Source organism: Dasypus novemcinctus, chromosome 6 (assembly GCF_030445035.2).
Source record: "Dasypus novemcinctus isolate mDasNov1 chromosome 6, mDasNov1.1.hap2, whole genome shotgun sequence".
Lineage (NCBI taxonomy): Eukaryota > Metazoa > Chordata > Mammalia > Cingulata > Dasypodidae > Dasypus > Dasypus novemcinctus.
Window position 1 is genome coordinate 49,343,241 of NC_080678.1, and position 24,368 is coordinate 49,367,608.

The window sequence follows — 24,368 nt, forward strand, 5'->3', positions numbered from 1 at the left end:
GCCTTTCTCTGATAATCTCATTAGAAGTATTCCTTTTCATCTTTAAAATCTCTGTAGAGCTTGTAGCTTCTCTAACATTTCTCATAATGCCTCCCATCTACTCTGATAAAGTTAGTTACTTCTTACTTTCTTGAACCTTGCACCTTTTTAATATATTGTATGTGTAACATAACATTATAGTTATTATAATTTATTTGCATATCTATCTTTCCTATTAGATTTGAGAACAAAGATCTTGCTTATATCTTCCTGAGGTTTTACATCACAGTTATCCCAGTTATCCCAGAACCTAGTGCATAGTAGGCCCTCAATAAATACTAATCAAACTCAGTTATTGATTAAAAGTAAGGTGATTGTTGGATAGTGGCTATGTCAGGACAGGCTAAGTTATGCTGCAGTAACCAAAATCTAAAAATCTTAGTGAATGAATACAGTTTATTTTTCACTCACACAAAAGTTCAAGTGTATCAGGAATCCAGGCTGTTTCTATTTGTGATTCTAGTTTCTCAATGTGTGATTTCCCTGTCACCCATGGGAAGGAAGTTTGCAAAATTGTCACATAAATGCTTTAGCCTGGAAGCAACACATACCACTTTTATTTATAGACTAATAGCTACAACTAGTCATATGGCTTTGCCTAACTGCTTGGAGGCTGAGTAGGAAAGCACATGGATATTTGGATTTGTCTCTGCCTCACTCATTATAAAAGATCCTTTTTAATCACAAAATAATGGGAGACTAAACAAATAGCAGACATTATTTTGGTCTACAAGGAGCTCATATCTAGTTGAGAAGATAGACGAAACAGGACTTAAGAATTGTCCCTATCAAGAAATATGACTGGAATAATTTTCATTTCATGGCTTTGTTTTTGGTTACAGGTGATGAGTTTTTCCCAGGCTATGTCATCTTGAGAATTGTTTAGAGTAGACAACTAAAGCTAAATGTAAAACAAATAAGTGAAAATAAGAGATTGTATATGAATTTTGAGGGGTCAAGATATAAAAATTTGGTGTTGAATTTTAGAAATCTGGATGATTAGGTAATGTTTTCCTATTTGTACCTTTAATAAATATAAAATGCTTTTATAATAGTTTTTTTAAACTGTTGTTCTGTAACACTCCAATGATAAGTTTTCTAATAAGTTTTTAATTCTTTTTTTCTTAACAGAGACATTTTTGAAGAAGATAATTATAGTCCCATCCCTGTTGTTAATGAAGAAGAATATAAAATAGTCATCAGTAAGTTTCCCTTTCAAGATCTGGACCTTGAAAAGGTAAAAGCTAGTTTTTAATTAAATAATTTTCTTAAAAATAAATTCATAATATTTATTGCTACATAAAATTAATCTGTCACTGTGAGAATGTCTTCTTTTAGAATAATTTTTTTGTTGCACTGATACAGCTATGCTTTGTTAACAAATGAAGAGCCCCAGTAAAGTTAATTATATAATTATAAAAGGCACTATAAATGCATATCTTCCTATTCTTCTCTTAACTGATTTTAAAAGCAGTTGTATAAAATAATATATATACTTTACTGGGCCTATGACATATGAATGTTACATATGTGTACTGTGCAGAAGAGGTGGGTGGGAGCAAAACTTTAGTGGGCTAAGGAAATAATAAGTGATAATATAATAAGTCAAACAATGTATTGTTGGGTTTTTAACACTAATAGATGTATTATGTACAACAATAATGCCACAAAAAGAGGGGAAAGGAAGAGGACTCTATAGGCGTAATATTTCTCTATTACTGAGATTAAGCTATATAAATCTGAAGCTGATTCTGACAGATGTATATAATAGACTCTAAAAAAAAACCACTAAAAAAAAATCTCAAGAAATATGCTGAAAAATCATTAATGAAATTAAAATGCTACACTGAAAAATATTCACACTATGCAAAAGAAAACAGTAAAGAAGAAAGAGAGGGACAAAAAAAAGATGCAAAACCTGTGGAAAACAAAAGGCAAAATGGCAGATATAAATCCAACTATATAATAATAAATGTGAATGAATTAAACAATCTGTTTAATAGGCAGAGATTGTCAGACTGGCTAAAAATATAACTATTTTTTCTATAGGAAGCACACTTTAGATTCAAAGATGCATCTAGACTGAGAGTAAAAGCATAGAAAAACTTATATCATGCAAAGAACAACTACAAGAAAGCTGGCCTGGCTATACCAACATCAGACAAAGTAAACTTTAAAACAAAATGTATCAAATGTAAAGATGGATATTTTATTATGATGAAAGGGCCAATCCATCAGGAAGAGATAAAAATTTAAAGTATATATGCATCTAATAATAAAAGTACCAAAACATGAAGCAGAAACAGACACATTGTACTAGAGATTCTATCCAGCACTGTCAGGCAAGAAAAAGAAATAAAAGACACCTAGACTGGAAAGGAAAAAGTGAACTCTGTGTTTGCAAGTGGCAAGATCCTGTATATAGAAAATCCTAAGGAATTCTGTAAAAGACTATTAGAAGTAATAAGTTCAGCAGAGTTGCTGGATACAAGATTGATATACAAAAATCAATTATATTTCTATACACTTGCAATGAATAGTCTGAAAATAAAATTAGGAAAATAATTCCATTCAAAATAACATAGGAAATAATAAAACACTTGGTAAAAAGTACAAAACATATACTCTGAAAACTACAAAATAATGGTAAAATAAATTAAAGAAGATCTAAGTAAATGGAAATATATCCCATGTTCATTGATTGGAAGACTTAATATTGGTAAGAGGGCAATACTCTCATACTGATATCCCTGTCAGAATCCCAGCTGTCCTTTTATAGAAGTTGACAAACTGATTCTGAAATGCATATGAAATTGCCAGGGACCCAGAATAGCCAAGACAATCATGGAAAAGAAGAACAAAGTTGGAGAACTTATATTTACTAATTTCAAAACTATTACAGAGCAATGCTGACCAAGACAGTGTGGTTCTGGCACAAGGATGGACATATCGTTCAGGGGAGTAGAACTGAGTGTCTGAAAGTAAACCCATATATTTATGATCAGCTGATTTCCATCAGGAATGCCAAGAGTGTTCAAAGGAGAAAGAATAGTCTTTTCAACAAACGGTGCTCGGACAACTGCATAGCCACAAGATAACTGGATGCCAAAGAACTGGACCCTTACCTCACACCATACATAAAATTTAACTTAAAATGTATCAAAGGCCTTGAAGTATGAGAAAAAAAAATTCTAAAACTCTTAGAAGAAAACATAGGGGTAAATCTTTATGACCTTGGATTTGGCAAAGGATTCTTAGATACCATACTATAAGCATAAGCAAGAAAAGGAAAAAAAGATAAATTTGACTTTATCAAAATTAAAAACATTTGTGCTTCAAAAGACATACGTCATCAAGACAGTGAAAAGACAGCTCACATCATGGAAAATAAATTTGCAAATCATGTAAGGAACTTACATCTAGAAAATATAAAGAACTCTTACAACTTAATAAAAAGACAAATAACCCAATTTAAAAATTGGCAAAGGACTTTTTCTTTTTTTTAAGATTTATTTATTTATTTCTCTCCCCTTCCCTCCCCACCCCAGTTTTCTATTCTCTGTGTCTATTTGCTGTGTCGTCTTCTCTTTCTGCTTCTGTTGTTGTCAGCGGCATGGGAATCTGTGCTTCTTTTTTTGCGTCATCTTGCCGTGTCAGTTCTCCGTGTGTGCAGCACCATTCCTGGGCAAGCTGCACTTTCTTTTGCCCTGGGTAGCTCTCCTTACAGGGCGCACTCCTTGTGCATGGGGCTCCCTTATGTGGGGGACACCCCTGCGTGGCAGGGCACTCCTTGCGCGCATCAGCACTGCGCATGGGCCAGCTGCACACGGGTCAAGGAGGCCCGCGGTTTGGACCGCGGACCTCCCATGTGGTAGACGGATGCCCTAACCACTGGGACAAGTCCACTGCCTGGCAAAGGACTTGAATAGACATTTCTCCAAAGAACATTTGCAAGTGGATAATAAGCACATGACATCAATAGTGATCAGGGAAATGCAAATTAAGGTCACAATAGGATACCACTTTACACCTGCCCACTAAGATGGCTGGACTCAAGAAGTCTGATAATAACAGGTGTTGGCAAGGATGTGGAGAAATTGGAACCCTGATACAGTTCTGTGGGAATGTGAAGTGATATAGCTGCTTTGCAAAATAGGCTGGCAGTTCCTTAAACAATTAAACATAGAGTTGCCATATGACCTAGCAATTTTACTCTTAAGGTATATACACCTAAGAGAAATTAAAACACATGTCCGTATGGAAACTTGTACTTGATTGTTTATATCGGCATTATTCATAAGAGCCAAGAAGTAAAGTCATAAGAGCCAAGAAGTAAAGACAATCCAAATGTCTGTCAGTGAACAAATGGTTGAGCTAAATGCAGTTTGTCCATACAATGGAATATTATTCAATCCTAAGAAGAAAGTGAAGTACTGATACATTTTACAATATGGAAGAACCTTGAGAAATTATGCTGAGTGAAAGAAGCCAGTCACAAAAGGCTTACTGTAATATGATGCCATTCATATGAAAGTCCAGAATAAGGAAATCTGGAGAGTCAGAAAATTAGTGGTTGCTTAGAGGAGAAGGGCTGGCAGGATGATGAGGGAATGATAGCTAAAAGGTATGGTTTCTTATTGAGGTGATGAAAATATTTTAAACTTGGCTGTGGTGATAGTTGTACATTCCTATGAGTATGCAAAAAACCATTGAATTGCACAATTTGAAAGGGTGGATTTTATGTTTTGTGTCTCAGTTTCCTAAGGCTACCATAACAAAGTACCACAGACTTGGTGTTTAAAACAACAAAGATGCATTGTCTCATAGTTCTGGAGTCTAGAAGTCTGAAATCAGGGTGTCAGTAGGACCATGCTCCCTCTGAAGTCTAAAAGGGAATATTGTTCCCTGCCTCTTTTTACCTTCTGGTGGTTTGCTGGCAATCCTTGGCATTCCTTGGCTTGCAGCTGCAGCATGTCAGTCTCAGCTTCCATGGTCACATGGTATTCTCCCTTTGGTGTCTGTGTTTCTGAGTCCAAATTTCCCTCTTATAAGGACACCAGTCATTGGATGAGGGCCACTGTAATTCAGTTTGTTCTCTGTATTAGTCAGACAAAGAGGTACCAAACAGGTGCTGATGCGAAGTACCAGAGCTCTGTTGGGTTTATAAAGAGTATTTATTTGGGACAGAAGCTTACAGTCATAAGGCCCTAAAGAGTCCAGCTCAAGGTATCATAAGAATTACTTTCTTACCCTGAGTCGCTGCCATGTGTTAATGCAAGGTGGTGGGTGATGTCTGCAAGGGTTCAGTCTTCCTCCTCCTCCCAAAGCTCTGTGGTCCCAGCTTCTTGCAATCTTAGCCACAGGCTGGGACAAGTCTTGTCTCTCTCCCAGGTCTGATTTCTCTCTGGACTCAGCTGCTCTGCTCTCTGCACAAGGCCAGCTGTAAACTGTCAGGCAGACAGCTTGTCTCTCTTCCTGGGGCTTCTGCATGTCTAATGGAGCCTTCTCTCTCCCCTCACATACTTGCTGCTTTGTGTGTTTACTTCCCAGGGCTCCTGGATCAAAACTCTAATTTACTCCTCTGCCTTGTCATTTTCTCTGTGAGTCCCTGTTCCTTTTGTGGTGGGGACACGTCCTGCTGACGTAGCCCAATCAAAGCCCTAATCATAAATTAATCAAGTAACAGTGGAACCTCTGAATTTAATACAATTTAATACACCTAGAAGAACAGACCAGTTTTCAAACATAATCCAATGTCTGTGTTTGGAATTCGTAAATAAAACCAAACTGCTGCAGCCTCATTTTAGCTAATTTAATTTTCAAAGACCCTGTTTTGATCTGTTCATATTCATAGGACCAGGATTTAAGACATACCTTTTGGAGGTACAAAATTCAACATAGAACAGTACGTGAATTATATGTCAACAAAGCTGTTTTTTAAAAAGTATAAATGAGAAACTTCTGTTAAAAAGCTTGGAGGGAGTTTACCTTTTGGAGACTGAGAGTTTTCAAATGAACATTGACTGATAGAAGAGTTTAAGTCAAGAGGCACTCTGTAAACCATTGGTTCTCTATCAGTATTTGATGGTGTACCAGTCAGAAAGCTGCTGTAAGATATTCTAGGAGTTATGGAATGAACTGAATATCTTCTTGAATTAGCATCAAGCCTACATTGAAGGGAAAGGGCAGTCTTAGAATTATTGTATCCTGGTGAACATTTTCTGGGGAGTTTCCAGAAATAGTAGCAGAGCTTCTACCACATAAGTATAATCTTTGACATCCCCTCATCTGATCTTTGACAGAGGGTATAGGGATAATTCCCTGTACCATGGTGATAACTCTAAGCCAGGAAGTTGGCCTGTAACTTTCATGGCCACCCTGACTCTTCTGTTATGGGTTCAAAGAAGCAGACAGGCATGTCTTTTAGGATGCTCATCAGAACAGAGATATAGAGAGGCGTTTTCTCTGCTTGTTGGAAGTCAGACAATATGATTTCACAAGCAGGATAAATTGCCATATTATTTTTTTCAGAAATATTTTAGTTTTCTTTAAAATCTCAAAAGTAATATATAAATATAAGAGTAGACTTTGTGATGTAGGTATTTACTCTTAATTCAAATGCAAATTCAATTTTATGTTTTAAATTTTAGGTGATTTCAAAAACAGTATTAACTTTATTTTTATTTCTACAGCAGTCTTTCCCAAAGAAGTTTCCTATGTCTCAGTCAGTGCCTCATATATACATTCAAGTTAAAGAATTTATTTATGCCAGCCTTAAATTTTCAGAGTCACTACACCGGAGGTAAGTTTATTAATAAGAAATGAATCTTTATCATAGCTATCTTTAGGAAGCATTAACACTTTATTTTCATGCTGTGATCCTTTAAAGAATTATGATCTCACTGGAAAGTCTTACATACTTTAGTGACTTTGGGGTTAAGTTGCTGTGTGTCTGAAATTGTATTTTTAACTTTTCATTATGTAAATTTTAAATATACATAAAAGTAGAGAAAATAGGGCATCCCTATAGTCTTAGCATCTGTATTTAACAATGATTAACATTTTCCATATTTGCTCAAATATTGTAAAGCAAATTCCAGAAATAATGACATTTTACCCCTAAATAATCATTTTTTGTTCCTAAAAACAATAAGGGGGAAGCGGACTTGGCCCAATAGATAGGGCGTCTGCCTACCACATGGGAGGTCCACGGTTCAAACCCGGGGCCTCCTTCACCCATGTGGAGCTGGCCCATTCACAGTGCTGATGCACGCAAGGGGTGCTGTGCCACACAGAGGTGTCCCCCGCATAGGGGAGCCCCATGCACAAGGAGTGCTCCCCGTAAGGAGAGCCGCCCAGCGCGAAAGAAAGTGCAGCCTGCCCAGGAATGGCGCCGACACACGGAGAGCTGACACAACAAAAAGAAACACAGATTCCTGGTGCCGCTGATAAGGATAGAAGCGGTCACAGAAGAACACACAGTGAATGAACAGAGAGAGCAGAACGGGGTGGGGGGGGCGGGTAAGGGGAGAGAAATAAATTTTAAAAATCATAAAAACAATAAGGACCTCACACTTAGCAAAATTAATACTAATTCCAAAATATTATCAATTCTCTATTCGATATCAATATTTTCTTAATTGTCCCCAGAATGTCTTTTTAAGGTGGTATGTTTGAATCAAGGTCCAAACCTTGTTAAATTTGTTGTTAAATCTGTTTGACTAATGCCTTCCTTTCTATCCATGCCACTGAATTTTTGAAAATCTGTTATTTTTAACAGTTTTTTGTTTTGTTTTTTTGTGTGTGTTTTTTTGCAAATAGGCGTGAAGTGACAATTCAGACAAATTCAACAGAATAAATAAAGATTGCTCTGGCAAATCGGTATCACACTCAGTACTGAAGAGCGGTACAACAGCTGTTGATAACTTGATCTTATAGGCGAGAGAATACCATTTATCTGGTGTAATAAATATAATACCCTGTATTTATGAAGACAGGCAATATGATATTATCCCTGTTTTGCTGATAAGGAAATGCAGGCTCAGGATGTATCCAGAATGACCGAGATACTTAGTTTAAGAGGTGGATGAAGGAGCAGGTCCTCTGACTCCCATTGAACGACCTGGTATAATATCTAGCGTACAAAGAATAGTCAGTTGATACTAACAGAACCTTAATCTTTATCCGTCTGTTTCAGCTACCTAGAACACCTGCATTAGTGTCATACGTTCTGATGTATTTCTGATTGTGAATACTCTCTGGAAGAGAGGGTGGTGATACTGTCTTTCATAATGCCTGCCTCTCTGAAATCCATTCTTCTGAATTTGTGTACTGAATAGCAGGAAATGTCTTTCTTCAGTTGGAAACAGTTCTGAATTTTAAGTCACAAAAAAGACATTAAAGAAAGTTCAGATATAACATTTACTTTTCAATATGAAAGTGACAACAATTACAAGTTCTTTTATTTTATTGTGTCTCTTATTGTAAGTGACCATAAATCTAGTTTAAAATTTAAATAAAGTATAAATAAATGGAAAAAGAAATGTTGTTCTGTCAGGGTAAAGGAGTATCTAAGTTTAGGGCTTACACTGCTCTTTCCTTGTGAATAAAGATTCTTTAAAAGATTCTTTAATTCTTGGACATGAATAATGTGAGGAGGAGAGGGAAGGAAAATATGTAACACATAGTATCTGCTGTACTGTATTGTCTTATAAGCCAGTGGCTCTCGAGTGTGGTCCCCCAGACTAGCAGCATTAGCTTTACCTGGGAAATTATTAGAAAAACAACCTCAGACATACTGAATTAGAAACTTTGAGGGTGAGGCCCAAGGCTAAACAAAATTCTTTGGGTGATGCTGGTGAAGGCTAAAATTTAAGAACCCCTACCTTAAGCTTCATCGTATACCACCAGCTTCTTGTAATATAGTCTCTAACAATTTATTTTAAGGACGTTAGCTTTTGACCTCAATCATGAAGCTCTCTAGAGATGTTCTGTAATACGTAACATGACACACACAACATAATCTAGCATTTAAAAAACAGTAAATACAAATGAGTATTAAGTTAAAAGGAGTAGCATAAAATGAATAATATTACAATGGCAGGTTTCAGTAATGGATAGATTTCAGGGTTCAAATGCTCTGAGAGGCACCGATAATTTATGCCTATAGTAACATTCTAAGGTTTTGATCTAAGACAGAGGCAGTGGTTAATAACATAAGCTTAAGACTCTTGTAGACCTTAGTTTGATACTGCAGAAGGGCTTTGGTAAGTCACTTAATCTCTTTACACAGCAGTTTCCTCATCTTAAAAATGAGAGACATTAGAAGTACCTAATTCGTAAGGTGGTTGTAAGTTTAATAAGGTAATGCGTGTGTATAAAGCACCCAGTACAGTGCTTAGCACGTGGTAGGCACACAGGGCTTGGGAGAGGAAGGTAGGCTACAATGTTAGATGGGAGGCTGGAGCTACTCACATTTATATTTAATTTTGTAAGCATTGGAGAGCTGTTGAAGAATTTTTAACTGAGGAGTGACATTATGGTTAGATTTTAGAATGTTGACTCTGGCCTCAGTATGGATGACAAACTGGAGGAGAAAAAACAAACAGCAATATGAGGAGGTGAAGGCAATGGTTCAAGTGAGAGATGAAGTCAAGATCAGTTGTGAAGAAGAGCGGCAAGAGATGCAAGAAATATTTAGGACCCTCAAATTAGAGTATTTGTCAATAGTTAGATGGAGTTAAGGGATAGAGAACAATTTGACTTACATTTGAGTAGAATTGAATTTGTTTATATACTCCCAAGTAGGGAGTCCAGTTATAGTTAAGAAACTTTGAAAACATTTGCTATTTTGTTGTCCAGAAAATGAACAAGACAGAATGCCTACCTTTATTATTTTGAGGTAAATATATGTAAATGAATGGGAGAAACATAAAAAGTCTCTCCTAACAGTCATCCAAAAACTTGGCTCAAATGGAATAAAATTATATTTGAGAATTATTCTTGAAGCTGCAATCCCAAATCTGTAATATCTGTCCCTTGCATCTTTTCCTTTAAATGTAAATTACTTTAATACTATCTAGGTAGTATGGCAGTTTCCATCTTCTAACAGGTGCTTTCTTGCTGCTTAATCTAAATATGACTCTTTAAACAGAGAACTGATATCTAATTAAGATATTGTTAAGTTGGTTGAAGGCATAACAGTTTAACATTTTTAATTTATTTTTATTTACAGAGCAAAGACAATGACTAATTTTTACTGAATTTTTAAAATATTACAGTATTGCTGTTTTTTTTTTAATTTTTAAAATTTATTTCTCTCTCCTTTCCCCCCGCCCCAGTTGTCTGCTCTTTGTGTCCATTTGTTGTGTGTTTTTCCCTGACCGTTTCTATCCTTGTCCTGGAATCGGTGTCTCTTTTTGTTGCATCATCTTGCTGTGTCAGCTCTCCGTGTGTGCAGCGCCAATCCTGGGCAGGCAGCACTTTCATTCGTGCTAGGCGGCTCTCCTTACGGGGTGCACTTGTTGCACATGGGCTCCCCTACGCGGGGGACACCCCTGCATGGCACAGCAGTCCTTGCGTGTATCAGCACTGCATGTGGGCCAGCTCCACACCGGTCAGGAGGCCCTGGGTTTGAACTGCGGACCTCCCATGTGGTAGGCGGATGCCCTGTCCATTGGGCCAAGTCTGTTTCCCTACTTAATTTTTTACTACATTTATTAAACCAAAGGTAAAAGTCATTAATTGCATTGTAATATTTTTTTTTCCCTAAAGTCTGACTAGAATCACAGTTGCTATTATCAGTTCCAGCTCTTTTTGTATAGGAACTCTTTAAGCATTCAAAAAGATAAGCATGTTATACTAATGCTACAGCAGAATTTTTCCTTGTATCTTTGATAAATAAGCTATTTGTCACTTTTGTTCTGTTTCTAGTGGTTCTCATTAACTCTCTGTGACCATAAGTTATCTTTTCAGAGAAAGGATCTGGACCCTAAATGGAAAGGGATCTGATCTTTCAAGAAATTTTCAGTTAGCATAAAAGGTTAGACTAAAATATTTTAGGAGATTTATTGTATATTAAGATTTAATGACTATGTATTAATAACATGCTTTAAAAATTAGGAAGAGTACAACTCCTAGGTTCAAATGGCAACAATTAGCAGAAAGAATTCCTCAGTTAGAATAAAAACCTCATGTTGTGTCCCGCTGGCACAGATAAGACAAAGATACTGATAGTTTTCTTTTTCTGCTTTCATTTGTGGAAGAAATGGTATGCATTCACCCAGCACTCAAGGATCTGACTCAAGTGCAGGGAATGTTAAAACATTATAGGCATTATCTGTAATGGATAAGTTTTCATCTGAGAAGTGTAATATAGGGGTATCTTTAAGCATAAGTTGAATTTTGTCAGAAAAGAAACCAGGGGAGTGGAGTACATTGCTTGTTCTAGGGATGTTATTGATAGATTAGAAAGAGTTTCCTTTTTGAGTGTTTGATGCTAAGTAACCTTGAGTCTCTGCTGGTGATACAGTCCCTGAGAAGTTTTAATTCTAAATATAAAGATTGAGAGGGAGCTATTTTCTTCCATTCTGCCAGAATTCGGGTTAACAGAATTAGAAAGGGTACCTACGTTAAATAGGAGAACATTTAAGTAGTGGTGAGAGATACTTAGGTTTCATCAAATCTTGATCTATTTGTGTTTTTAAATAAATAATAGCAAGTTAGGGAAGCGGACATGGCTCAACTGATAGAGCGTCCGTCTACCATATGGAGGGTCCAGGGTTTGATCCCCAGGGCCTCCTGACCCGTGTGGTGAGCTGACCCATGCGCAATGCTGCTGCATGCAAGAAGTGCCGTGCCACTCATGGGCACCCTCGCTTAGGGGTGCCCCATGCGCAAGGAGTGTGCCCTGTAAGGAGAGCTGCCCTGGGTGAAAAAAGCACAACCTGCCCAGGAGTGGCGCCACACACATGGAGAGCTGACGCAGCAAGATGACACAACAGAAAAGAGACGCAGTTCCCAGTGCCACTAGATAATGCACACGGATGCAGAAGAACACACAGTGAACGTGAACGAGTGAATGCATACAGAGAGCAGACAATTGGGGGGGGGGGGCGGGGGGAGAAGGGGAGAGAAATAAGTAAAAAATAAATCTTATAAAGAATACATTCTTTACTCATAAAGAGCACTAACTTTAAAAAAAATGGCATAGATTTTTGAGTAATATTTTTATAAAATAAAAAAATATAAGGATGCTAAAATTTTAGCCTATGTCTAAGGCATTAGCTCTGAGTAGTTCTGAGATTTAGTAACCTTGTTCTAAGGACAGTTCGTTTGTTTCGATAATGAGGCTATACCCAAGAAATCATTCACTTAAATTGAAGGTCTAGTAGTTAGGAGAAGATCATCATAGGTTTTTTTTTTGGCACTGAATTAAAACTATTTTAAGGTAATTAAGTTTATTTCTTTCACTCTGTTGAAAAAAATCTCAATGGAAACAGATAGTTTAATTACATTAAACATTTGGTAATTAATTATATCTAGAAAGAACTCATATCAGTTTGTATTTTAAAGATAATTTTAGCTGAAGTTTTTTTTTTAGCTGTTGTATATGAAGTTTGTTTGAAAGTGTCTCATGATGGAGTTATAATTTAAGAACAATTTTATTTCCTTATACTAACTATCCCATGATTTTTCTGTAATAGTTAATTGAATACATTTAAATTATACCATCGATGGGCTTTCTTTGAATATGTCACTATTGTGAAATTAAATTGAATTGCAGTTTGTGATTTCATAAATATGGGTCATTGCAATTTATTTAAAGATAAAAAGGAATGACTTGGAGAAAGCTATTTTAGTAAATTGTGTTAAATTATTATTTAAGATACTAACTAAACTGTTCCCTTGTGATAAGCTTAATAATACCAACCTTTGTTTTTAGCTCAACAGAAATAGATGATATGCTTAGAAAATCAACAAATCTGCTGCTGACCAGAACTTTGAATAGCTGTTTACTGAACCTTATTAGAAAACCTCACATAGGTTTGACAGAGGTAGGTTAAAAAGATACTTATAGCCAAATGTTTCACTATATGAAACATTATAATTTAGTTTTTGCTGAACATCATTCTGTAAAACTGGCTTTGTGCTTTAAAATTATTAATATATGTGGGTTTATTTTTAAAATGATAGCAAAATGTGAGGATTAAAGGGTTTACAGGGGAATAGTAGATAGCTGAAGATATTAGAAAATAGATTTAAATTTCTTTTTTTTTCTGACTATGAATTTACTTATTCTAATTATTTCATATCAGCAAGATAATACAATATGTGTTCTTTCATGTCTGGCTTATTTTACTCAACATGATGTCTTCAAGGTTTATTCATTTTGTCACATGGATCAGAACTGCATTCCTTTTTACACCTGAATAATATTCCATTGTATGTAAACACCACATTTTGTTTGTCTATTCATCTGTTGATGGACAGGGGTTGCTTCCATCTTTTGGAGATTATCAATAATGCCACTATGAAAAAAATTCAGTTTTTAAATTAGTAAATGTGTAAGATGTGAAAAATTATTTTGAACGCTATTTAAAATTAATTGGCAGTTAGAATCAATATATATATTTTAAATGATGACATTTGTAAGCAGGCTTTTCAAATCAAATAATCAGTTGTATCATGCAATGCTATAATTATGCAGTAATAATATAGTTGCTAGAAGCAATATCTTATATTTTTCAAAAATTAGGCAGCTTTGCTTACATGGAACCTGCATTTTACTAAGTATATTTTGTGTTTTGTAGCTGGTGCAAATCATCATAAATACAACACACCTGGAACAAGCTTGTAAATACCTCGAGGACTTTATAACTAACATTACAAATATTTCTCAAGAAACTGTTCATACTACAAGACTTTATGGACTTTCTACTTTTAAGGTACGTAAAAATGTGACCAAAAGTTTTTATTTCAATCAGTGTAAGAAATTTTTAAAATTTAAAGGCAATTTTTATTACTTGCTTGATACCATTATATTCCTAATCATTGTCAACAACTAGCAGATAATTGCCAGTTATTGGCATTTTAAATATCTTGTTAAAATGGAAAAAAATATACTTCCTCTCTACAGTTGTGTGATGGTTAAGTGTTTGTATCAACTTGGCCAGGTTATGGTGTCCAGTTATTTGGTTAAGAAGCCCTGGCCTGGGAAACGGACTTTGGCCCAGTGGTTAGGGCGTCTGTCTACCATATGGGAGGTCCGCGGTTCAAACCCCGGGCCTCCTTGACCCATGTGGAGCTGGCCATGCGCAGCGCTGATGCGCGCAAGGAGTGCCCTGCCACGCAAGGGCGTCCCCCGCGTGGGGGAGCCCCACGTGCCAAGGAGTGCGCCCGTGAGGAGAGCCGCCCAGAGTGAAAAGAAATAGCAGCCTGCCCAGGAATGGCGCCGCCCACACTTCCTGTGCCGCTGACGACAACAGAAGCGGACAAAGAAACAAGACGCAGCAAATAGACACCAAGAACAGACAACCAGGGGAGGGGGGGAAATTAAATAAATAAATAAATCTTTAAAAAAAAAAGAAAGAAAGAAAAGCCCTGGCCTGATTGTTACTGTGAGGCTATTTCATGGGTTTGAATCATCAGTGAGTTGATTGCATCAATGGCTGATTACATTTTGTAGCAGTTTGACATAGTTATGAATTCCAAAAATAGATACTGGATTATGTTTGTAAACTGATCTGGACCTGGGCATGATTAAGTTATGATTAGGGCTTTGATTGGGCCACATCATTAGATAAAAGGCACGGCAAAGGACAGTTAGGGGTTTCTGATGTTGGAGTTTTGATTTCGAATTTGATGCTGAAATCTTAAGCTGGAGCCTCAGGAAGTCAGCTTACAGAGGAAACAGAAGCAAGACCTGGGAAGAGAGGACCTGAGCCAGGAAAAGAACACAGAGGAATAGAGACGGCTCCTTAGACATGGCAGAAACCCCAGAGAGAGAGAGCCATTCACCTGATAGTCTACAGCTGATCTTGTGGAGGGAGGCAAAGTCTAGAGAGGCTCATAGTCTACAGCCGACCTTGTGGAGAAAACAGAGGAACTGAGCCCAGAGGAACCCAGGAAGCCTGAATCCTCACAGACTTTGGCAGCCATCTTGCTCCAACACATGGAAATAGACTTTGGTGAGGGAAGTAACTTATGCTTTATGGCCTGGTAACTGTAAGCTCCTACCCCAAATAAATACCCTTTATAAAAACCAACCAATTTCTGGTATTTTGTATCAGAACCCCTTTTGCTGACTAAAACACATCCATAATCAACTAAGGAGATTGCCTTCAACAGTAAGAGAAGTTTCATCTAATAAGTTGAAGGCCTTAAAAGGAAAATTGATGATTTCAGCAGTCAGAAGGAAGAATTTCCATCCCTACTTCAGCCAGCTAGCTTCTTCTGGGGAATTTATCAGAAACCTTCGTTGGAGTTCTCAGCTTGTGTGTGGGCCTGGCCTATGAAATTTAGATTTGTCCATCCCCACAGTTGCAGTTTATTGCAGTTCCTAAAATAAATATCAGAATGTTATGTATATCTCCTGACAGTTCTGTTTCCCTGGAGAACATTGACTAATGCAGATCTGGTACTGGAAATGGTTTCTGAAAAACAGAATCTTAGGATTTCTGAGTTCGTTCTGGAGTTTTTGGAATTGGTTCTCTAATCTGATTAGATTCAAAGGATCCATTGACTATTTCTAGTAATCAGTCCATGGCCTGAATTGGTAATAGAAATATGAAAATATCGCCATTGGATACTGCTACCCACATTTTTATAAGAGGCAAGGATCTGGGTAACAGTGTAGTTGACACATTAATAGACTTTTGTGGCGTTAAGTAGTATAATGATGTTGGCTGATTGTTTCTAAATATGCTGGATACATTTGTTAAAGAAAAAGATTAACTCAAGCCTTCCAATTCCTAGCTTAAATACTACATGAAGGACAAGAGTTTCTGTGTGCCCTGAAAGAAACTCTAATTTGTAGCTACAGACTTGAGACTTCTGAAAACCAGACCCAGACTCTTACCGTGTGAGTGGCTAAATTACATTGTAAATTGAATTCCCAGCCTTGCAGGGTGCCTGCTATTAAAATTAGGTTTTGATTTAGTGGAATCCTGAAAATTGGAGTGGAGACATATGGGTTGATAATGATGATGGTGGGGACAATGAAATCCTAGATCCTCCTGAACCTTCTTTGCCAGATGAACCTGTAGGTCTGCCCTGAAGAATCAGCCATCCAGCCTCCTCATAAAGAGGTTAATCCTGCTATGCCTGATAAACCTGTAACCACCTCCCCTAAAGAAACAGTCCTCACACTTGTGTCTGTTTCACCAGATGAAACTATAGTGGAGTGCCTTCAATGCAAGACATTGCTCATTCCTCTCAAGACCCACCCCCACCACCCTCTTTTTCATCCAGACCTACACTAGATTCAAGTTCCATCAGGCCCCAAAGGGAGAGGTACAAAGTGTGACCCATGAGGAAGTGTGCTACACTCCGAAAGAAATGCATGGTTTTTCCAATTTATATTGATAGAAATCAGGGGGAAATGTACAGGAATGCATATTAAGGTTGTAGAATAATGGTGAAAGGAACATAGTTGGATCAAGCTGAATTTATTTATACGGGCCTACTAGGCAGAGATTCTGGATTCATTGTTGTAGCCCAAGGGGTCAGAAAAGGCTCTAACAGTTTGTTTGGGTGGTTGACTGAAACATGGATCAAAAGGTGGCCTACATTGCTTGAAGTCAAAATGCCGGAACTGCTCTAGTATAATGTATTTGAGGGGATCGAGGGTAGGCATAGTTACCATAATGGGCAGCAGAGTCAAAGTAGTAATCAAAATAGTCTGACTCGCAGAGACCTATGGGACTCGTAGAAGTAAGATAGATGGACAGTCTACTAAATTCTTACTTGATCTGTAAAAGCAGAAGAGTTTTAGGACAAGGGAACAAACTCTAACGTGAATCACAAAAACAGAGAGTTATGGCCCCTCAATCAATTCCCAGACTTGAGACAGTTTACAGACTTGGAACCCCTTAAATGCAGGGAAGCCTTGGTCTGCTTGGGGAAGGACCCTGTTATCCTGCCAAAAATTTATACTGTTAATCTTCCTCCCAGCAACCCCAAAAGGATCTATAGCCTTTTACCAGGATAAGTGTGCATTGGGGAAAAGGAAATGATCAGACACTTGGGGGATTATTAGACACTGGCTTGGAAGCGACAATAATTCCAGGAGACCCAAAATATTGCTGTGGTCCACCCATCATAGTAGGGAGCCTGAGGAGATCAGGTGATTGATGGGGTTTTAGCTCAGGCCTATCTCACAGTGGATCCAGTGGGTCCATGGCTCTATTCTGTAGTTATTTCCACAGTTCCAGAATGCATAATTGGAATAGACATACTTAACAACTAGTAGAATTACAAATTGATTCCCTGACTTATGGAGTGAGGGCTATTTATGGTAGGAAAGGCCAAGTAGAAGTCACTAGAACTGCTTCTACTTAGCAAAACAGTGAATAAAAAGCAATACCACATTCCTGGAGGGATTATAGAGATCAGTGCCACCATCAAGGATTTGAAGGATGCAGGGGTAGTGATTCCCAGTTCATCTCCAGTTACTTCTCCTATTTGGCCTGTGCAGAAAACAGATGGATCTTGGAAAATGACAGTGGATTATTGTAGACTTATCCAAGTGGTAACTCCAATTACAGCTGCTGTTCCAGCTATAATTGTGGTATCATTGCTTGAGCAAATCACCACATCCCCTGGTACCTAATATGCTGTTATTGATCTGGTAAATGTGTTTTTCTCAATACCTATTAATAAAGACAACAAGAAACAGTGTGCTTTCAGCTGGCAAGGCCTGCAATATACCTTCATGGTCCTACCTTAGGGGTATGTCAACTCTCCTATGTCATAATCTTATATGTGCAACCTTGATCGTCTCTCCCTTCCACAAGATATCACACTTGTGTGTTGTATTGGTGACAATATGTTGATTGACTCTAGTGAGGAAGAAGTAGCAATCACTCTAGACTTACTGGTAAGGCATTTGTATGTCAGTTTGGGAGATTAATCTAATAAAAAATTCAGGATCCTTCAACCTTAATGAAATTTCTAGGTTGCCCAGTGAAGTGGGGAATGTAGAGATATCCCTTATAAGATTGTTACATCTGGCTCCTGCAGTCAGAAAGAAGCACGATGCCTAGTTGGCCTCTTTGGATTTTGGACACAACATATTCCTCATTTTGTGCTACTCCAGCCTATTTACTGAGTAACTGGAAAAGACTCTGGTTTTGAGTGGGTACCAGAATAAGAGGAGGCTCTGCAACAGGTCCAGGCTGCTGTGCAAACTGCTTTGCCACTTGGATCATAAGATCCAGAAGATCTAATGGTGCTAAAAGTTTCAGTAGTAAATCGAGATGCCATCTGGAGCCTTTGGCAGGTACCTATAAGAAAATCACAGTACAGACCCTTAGAATTTTGGAACAAAGCCCTGCCATTTTCTGCAGATAACTACTCTCCCTTTGAGCAACAGCTTTTGGCCTGCTACTGTACTTAAGTAGAGACCAAATGCTAAACCATGGGCCACCAAGTTACCATGAGTTGCTTATCATGAACTGGATGTTGTCTGATCCACCATGCCATAAAGTTGGGTGTGCACAGCAGTACTCTATTATAAAATGGAAGTGGTATATAAGAGAGAAGTCTTAAGTGGGCCCTGAAGGTACAAGTAAGTTACACAAGGAAGTGGCCCAAATGCCCATGGCTCCCACTCCTGCCATATTATCTTCTTTTTCCCAGCCTATAGCTATGAACTCTTGTTGAATTCTCTATGATTGATAAAGAAAGAGAAACCTCAAGCCTGGTTTATAGATGGTTCTGCACAATATATAGGTATGAAAGTCAACAGCTGTAGCACTACAGCCCCTTTCTGGGACATTTCTGAAGAACAGTGATAAAAGGAAATTCTCCCAGTAGAGAAAACTCCAAGCAGTGCACCTGGTTGTTTATTTTGCTTAGAAAGAGAAATGGCTGGAGGTGTATTTGTACACTGATTCATGGGCTCTGGCCAATGGTTTGGCTGGATGGTCCAGGACATGGAAGGAACACGATTGGAAAGCTAGTGACAAAGAGGCCTAGGGGAGACATATGTGGACATAAACCTTTCTGAGTGGGCAAAGACATGAAGGTATTTGTGTCCTATGTGAATGGTCACCAAAGGGTGACTTCAGCAGAGGAGGATTTTAATAATCAAGTGGATGGCTCATGCTTTCTGTGAATACCAGTTGGACTGTTTCCCCAGCCACTCCTGTCATTGCCCAGTGGGCTCATGAGCAAAGTGGATGAGGTAGTAGGGATGGAAGTTATGCATGGTGTGACAGAGTGATACTGGATAGACCCCAGAAAATCATGTCCTTAGAACTAGTCCATTCTTGTGGGTACGAACCTATTATAGGTGGGTCCTTTTGATTAGATTACTTTAGTAAGGGTGGCCCAGGGTGGGTCTTAATCCTCTTGTTAGCATCCTTTATAAATGGGATGAATATGGAGAGAGACACAGGCACTCAGAGAGGAACCCACAGAAGCTGAGAGAAAAAGCCACAGACAGAGCAGCCAGAAGTTGAATGCAAGGGAGCCCAGAGGAAGAAGGCAGCCTGTCAGACACTGCCATGTGCCTTCCCATGTGACAGAAGAGTCCAGGATCATCTGCAATGGGGAGAGAGCATTGTCTGGTGATGCATTGCTTTGGACACTTTTCTTAGCCTTTTCAGAACTGGAAGCTTACAAGCCAGTAAATCCCCACTGTACAAGCCAGCTCCTGTCATTGCCCAGTGGGCTCATGAACAAAGTATTTTGCTTTCAGCAGCTTTTCAAAAACTAAAACACATGGGCTCAACAACATGGACTTTTAATACAAGAACCAGCCTCCCACAGCCACTGCTGAGTGCCCAACCTGCCAGCATCAGAAACCAACACTCAGTCCCTGATATTTCACCATTGCCTGAGGTGACCACCCTGCTTCCTGGTGGCAGGTTGATTACATTGGACCACTTCCATCATGGAAGGGAAAGCATTTGGTTCTAATTGGAATAGACACATACTCCAGATTAAGATTTGCCTTCTCTGCACACAGTGCTTCTACCAAAACTACCATCCATGGATTTATAGAATGCCTAATCCACCATCGCGGTATTCCGCAGAGCATTGCTTCTGATCAAGGAACCCACCTCCCAGCAAATGAACTATGCGTATGACCACATGCTCATGGAATTCACTGGTCTCACCATGTTCCTTATCATCCTGAAGTGACTGAATTGATAGAACTATGTAGTGGCATTTTGAAGACTCGATTACACCTTGCAGGGTTGGGGCAGTGTTTTTGAGAAGGCCATGTATTCTCTAAATCATTGTCTACTCTGTTATGCTGTTTCTCCCATTTCCAGGATTCAGAGGTCCAGAAATCAAGGGGTAGGAATGGGAGAGGCACTACTGAATATTACCCCTAGTGATCAACTATAAAAATTTTTGCTTTCTGTCCCTGCACCTTAAGCTCTGCTGGTCAGTAGGTCTTAGTTTCAAAAGGAGGAGTGTTTCCACCAGGAGATACTAGAATGACTACATTGAACTGGAACTGCCACCTGGCCGCTTTTGGCTCCTCATGCCTCTGTATCAATAGGCAAAGAAGGGAATTACTGTACTGGCTGGAGTGATTGATTCTGATTATCAAGGACATATAGGACAGCTACTATACAATGGAAGTAAAGAAGAGTTTGCCTGGAATACAGGACATCTCCTATAGAGTGTCTCTTAGTACTACCATGCTGTGTGATTAAAGTCCATGGAATACTGTAACACCTCAGTCCAGGGAGGACTACTAAAGGCTCAGAAATGTCAGGGATAAAGGTTTGGTTCACCCCACCAGGCAGAGAACCATAGCCAGCTCTGAGGTTCTAATTGAGGTAAAAGGAATATGGAATGAATAGTGGAAGAAAGTAGTTATAAATATGAACTTTGACCACGTGGTCAGTTACGAAAATGAGGACTTTAATGGTTATGAGTAGATCTTTCTTGTTTTGTTATGAATGTCTTTATTTTCTTCCTTCTCATCCCCTTATTAGATAACATAAGTTGTATTAACTTTTATTTTTATGCCATAGTTATTGAAGTTATGAAGTTTAATAGTGAATATTACCCAAGGACTGGAGAAAGAGTTAGTGTGTTTCCAGTAGTACTTAGACATTTGAGTATTCTTAGGTGAAAATATGACTGTTATCATTTTTATTTAGAGGCTAAGTATGGTTTAAGGAGATGTGTATGCACTCCAAGTTGATAAGGGGTGAACTGTGATGGTGAAGTTTATCTATCAACTTGGCCAGGTTGTGGTGTCCAGTTATTTGGTCAAGAAAACAAGCCCTGGGTGATTGTTACCATGATGATATTTTGTGGATTTAAATTACCAGTAAGTTGCTTCTATCTATGGCCAATATCTACAATCAACTAAGAAGATTGCCTTCAACAATGAGAGAAGGCTTATTCAATCAGTTGAATGCCTTAAAAAGAGAACTGATGATTTCAATAGTCAGATGGAAGAATTCCTAATTCTCCTGAGAAAGTCATGGAAAACCCTCATCAGAATTCACAGCCTGTGGACTACCCTGTGGAACTTGGGCTTGCCCATCCCCACAGTTGCCTGAGTCAATTCTTATAATAAGTCTCATAATATTTACTTTGAATTGGCATATATATATATGCCAATTCTTCCCTGGAGAACCATAATACAAGATGTATCACATTTTGTTTAGAGACTTGCAGTAGTGCAATCAGTCTAACTGAATTTCCATTAATGTCTCATAGTTCAATAATAAATTTTGTATGTAATGCATATATATATGTATATGTTTGGATATTAAAATGTAAGTCTAATTAGATAAGTGTAGGATTTTCTTTACATTTTTTATTGGTTCTAGTCTGAAGAAAAATAAATGTTACTTTATTTTAATGTAATTAAAAGTCCTCCTTTTGTTCTGAATGAGAAGATTTCTGTTTGCGTAATATCATGAGATACACTAAAAGATGAACTAATATGTATTAATCATGCAGAAATGCAAAATTAAATAATTACATAAATTTGTTTTATAAAATATTTTCTTGATTTTGGGTTATATGGATTAGATATGGGCACAGTCTAATACATCCTTTTGCATTGACTCTTTTTAACAAATCAATTTTATTGATACACATTAATAAAGCATTGAATTTTTTGTTAAGCTAATGATAAATCAATTACTGATCTCTCATCTATACAATACTTGTCTTCCTGCTCTTGCTTACCCTAATAACTAGTTACCCTAGTTATTTCCTAAAGTTATAGTGTAATCATTTATATTTTAAAAATTCAGTATACTTAAAACTAGAAATAGTTTAATGCTTAAAGTTATTACCCAGGCTTTGAAACTATGAAGTCTAAAAATGACCCTGCGTTTAAAAAATTGCCTGCCTGCCTCCAAATCTTATGTTTCTCTGATGGCTTTGAGTTCATTTAGTCATTCTAATAGATTAGGCACAAATGCAAAATGATATCTGAGTCAGCAGATTTACAAAATTAGTTATTAGAACCGAGACAGAAACCTGAAAAAGTAGGCATTTATTTATTCACATAATATAATACAGTGATTGAGGGCATTTTTTCTATAGTTAGACTGCTATTGACCTTGGGCAAGTTCTTTAATTTTAATGATTCCCAGTTTCCTTATCTGTAAAATGAAAGTAACAATATGACACCTATCTCTTACAGTTATAAGAATTAAAAGCGAAACCATGGTGCCATTTACTGTACATCATCTATGCTTTAAGCATTCTGTTAGGTGCTGAGGATACAAGAATGTATCCCTGTTCTCAGGAAGTTCATAGGAGAAAAAAACTTCAAACAGACACTTAACAATATGGTATGGTAAATACTAGGATATAGGAAGAGACTGACTACACAAGTTTTTTTACTTTTAGCTTTTATAATAGATGTTTGCACAATCTTTCTTCTTTCTCTTTATTGCTTACTGTCACTTATGTCTGTATGTTATACCCTCTCAAGACAGGATGTACTAAGATCTAGAGTCGTAAGCATATTTAACTGTTAACATTAAATGTAATATGCTGGGAAGTGGACTTGGCCCAATGGGTAGGGTGTCCACCTACCACATGGGAGGTCCATGGTTCAAACCCTGGACCTCCTTGACCCATGTGGAGCTGACCCATGCGCAGGAGTGCCCTGCCACACAGGGGTGTCCCCCACGTAGGGGAGCCCCACGCGCAAGGATTGCGCCCCTTAAGGAGAGCCGCCCAGCGTGAAAGAAAGTGCAGCCTGCTCAAGAATGGCGCCACACACACGGAGAGCTGACACAACAAGATGACACAACAAAAAGAAACATAGATTCCCAGTGCCGCTGATAAGGATAGAAGCAGTCACAGAAGAACACACAGGAAATGGACACAGAGAACAGACAACTGGGGGGGGGGTGCGGGGAGAAATATATATTTTAAAAAAAATTTAATATGCTTACTCCACTCTGATTAAAACATGGATTGCCTTGACATCTCATGTATCTAGGGAATTCCTTAAGCAGTTTTTCTTATAAGTCAAAGAATCAAAGATACTGGAACATGATAATTCTATCTAGATTGGGAATCTTGGAACCATACTTCTCAAAATCTGCCCGTTGGGAGGGAATGGTTTAAAGTGTAGCTTTCTCAACAATAAAAAGACAACCCAATTAAAAAATGGGCAGAAGACTTGAATAGACATTTGTCCAAAGAAGATATACAAATGGCAAAAAAAAGCACATGAAGAAATGCCCAGCATTTCTAATGATTAGGGAAATGCAAATCAAAACTACCATGAGATATCATTTCACACCTATCAGAATGGCCACTATTAAAAAGACAGAACTACAAGTGTTGGAGAGGATGTGGAGAGAGAGAAATACTATCTCTGCACATGCTGAATGGTACAGCCACTGTGGAGGACTGTTTGGCAGTTCCTGAAGAATTTCAATATAGATTGCCATGTGATCCTGCAATACTGCAACTAGGTATATACCCAGAAGAAATAAGAGCAGTGATACAAACAGACATCTGCACACTGATGTTCATAGCGGTATTATTCATAATTGCCAAAAGTTGGAAACAACCCAGTTGTCCATCAACAAATGAATGGATAAACAAATTGTGGTGTATTCACATGATGGAATATTATGCAGCTGTAAGAAGAAATGAAG

The 24,368-nt window shown here is 37.9% G+C and overlaps 1 protein-coding gene across 2 annotated transcripts in view; it reads left to right on the top strand.

The window, feature by feature from the left end:
• Positions 1-24,368, top strand: part of EXOC6 (exocyst complex component 6) — a 209,937-nt gene that overhangs the window by 103,817 nt on the left and 81,752 nt on the right. Inside the window, exons 14-17 of one of the 2 annotated variants that reach the window (XM_058298780.1) lie at positions 1,171-1,276; positions 6,732-6,841; positions 12,983-13,094; positions 13,851-13,985. In XM_058298780.1, coding sequence (XP_058154763.1) covers positions 1,171-1,276; positions 6,732-6,841; positions 12,983-13,094; positions 13,851-13,985 — 463 coding nt within the window. The remainder of the gene's footprint in view (positions 1-1,170; positions 1,277-6,731; positions 6,842-12,982; positions 13,095-13,850; positions 13,986-24,368) is intronic. The other variant, XM_058298781.1, reaches the window with a different exon arrangement.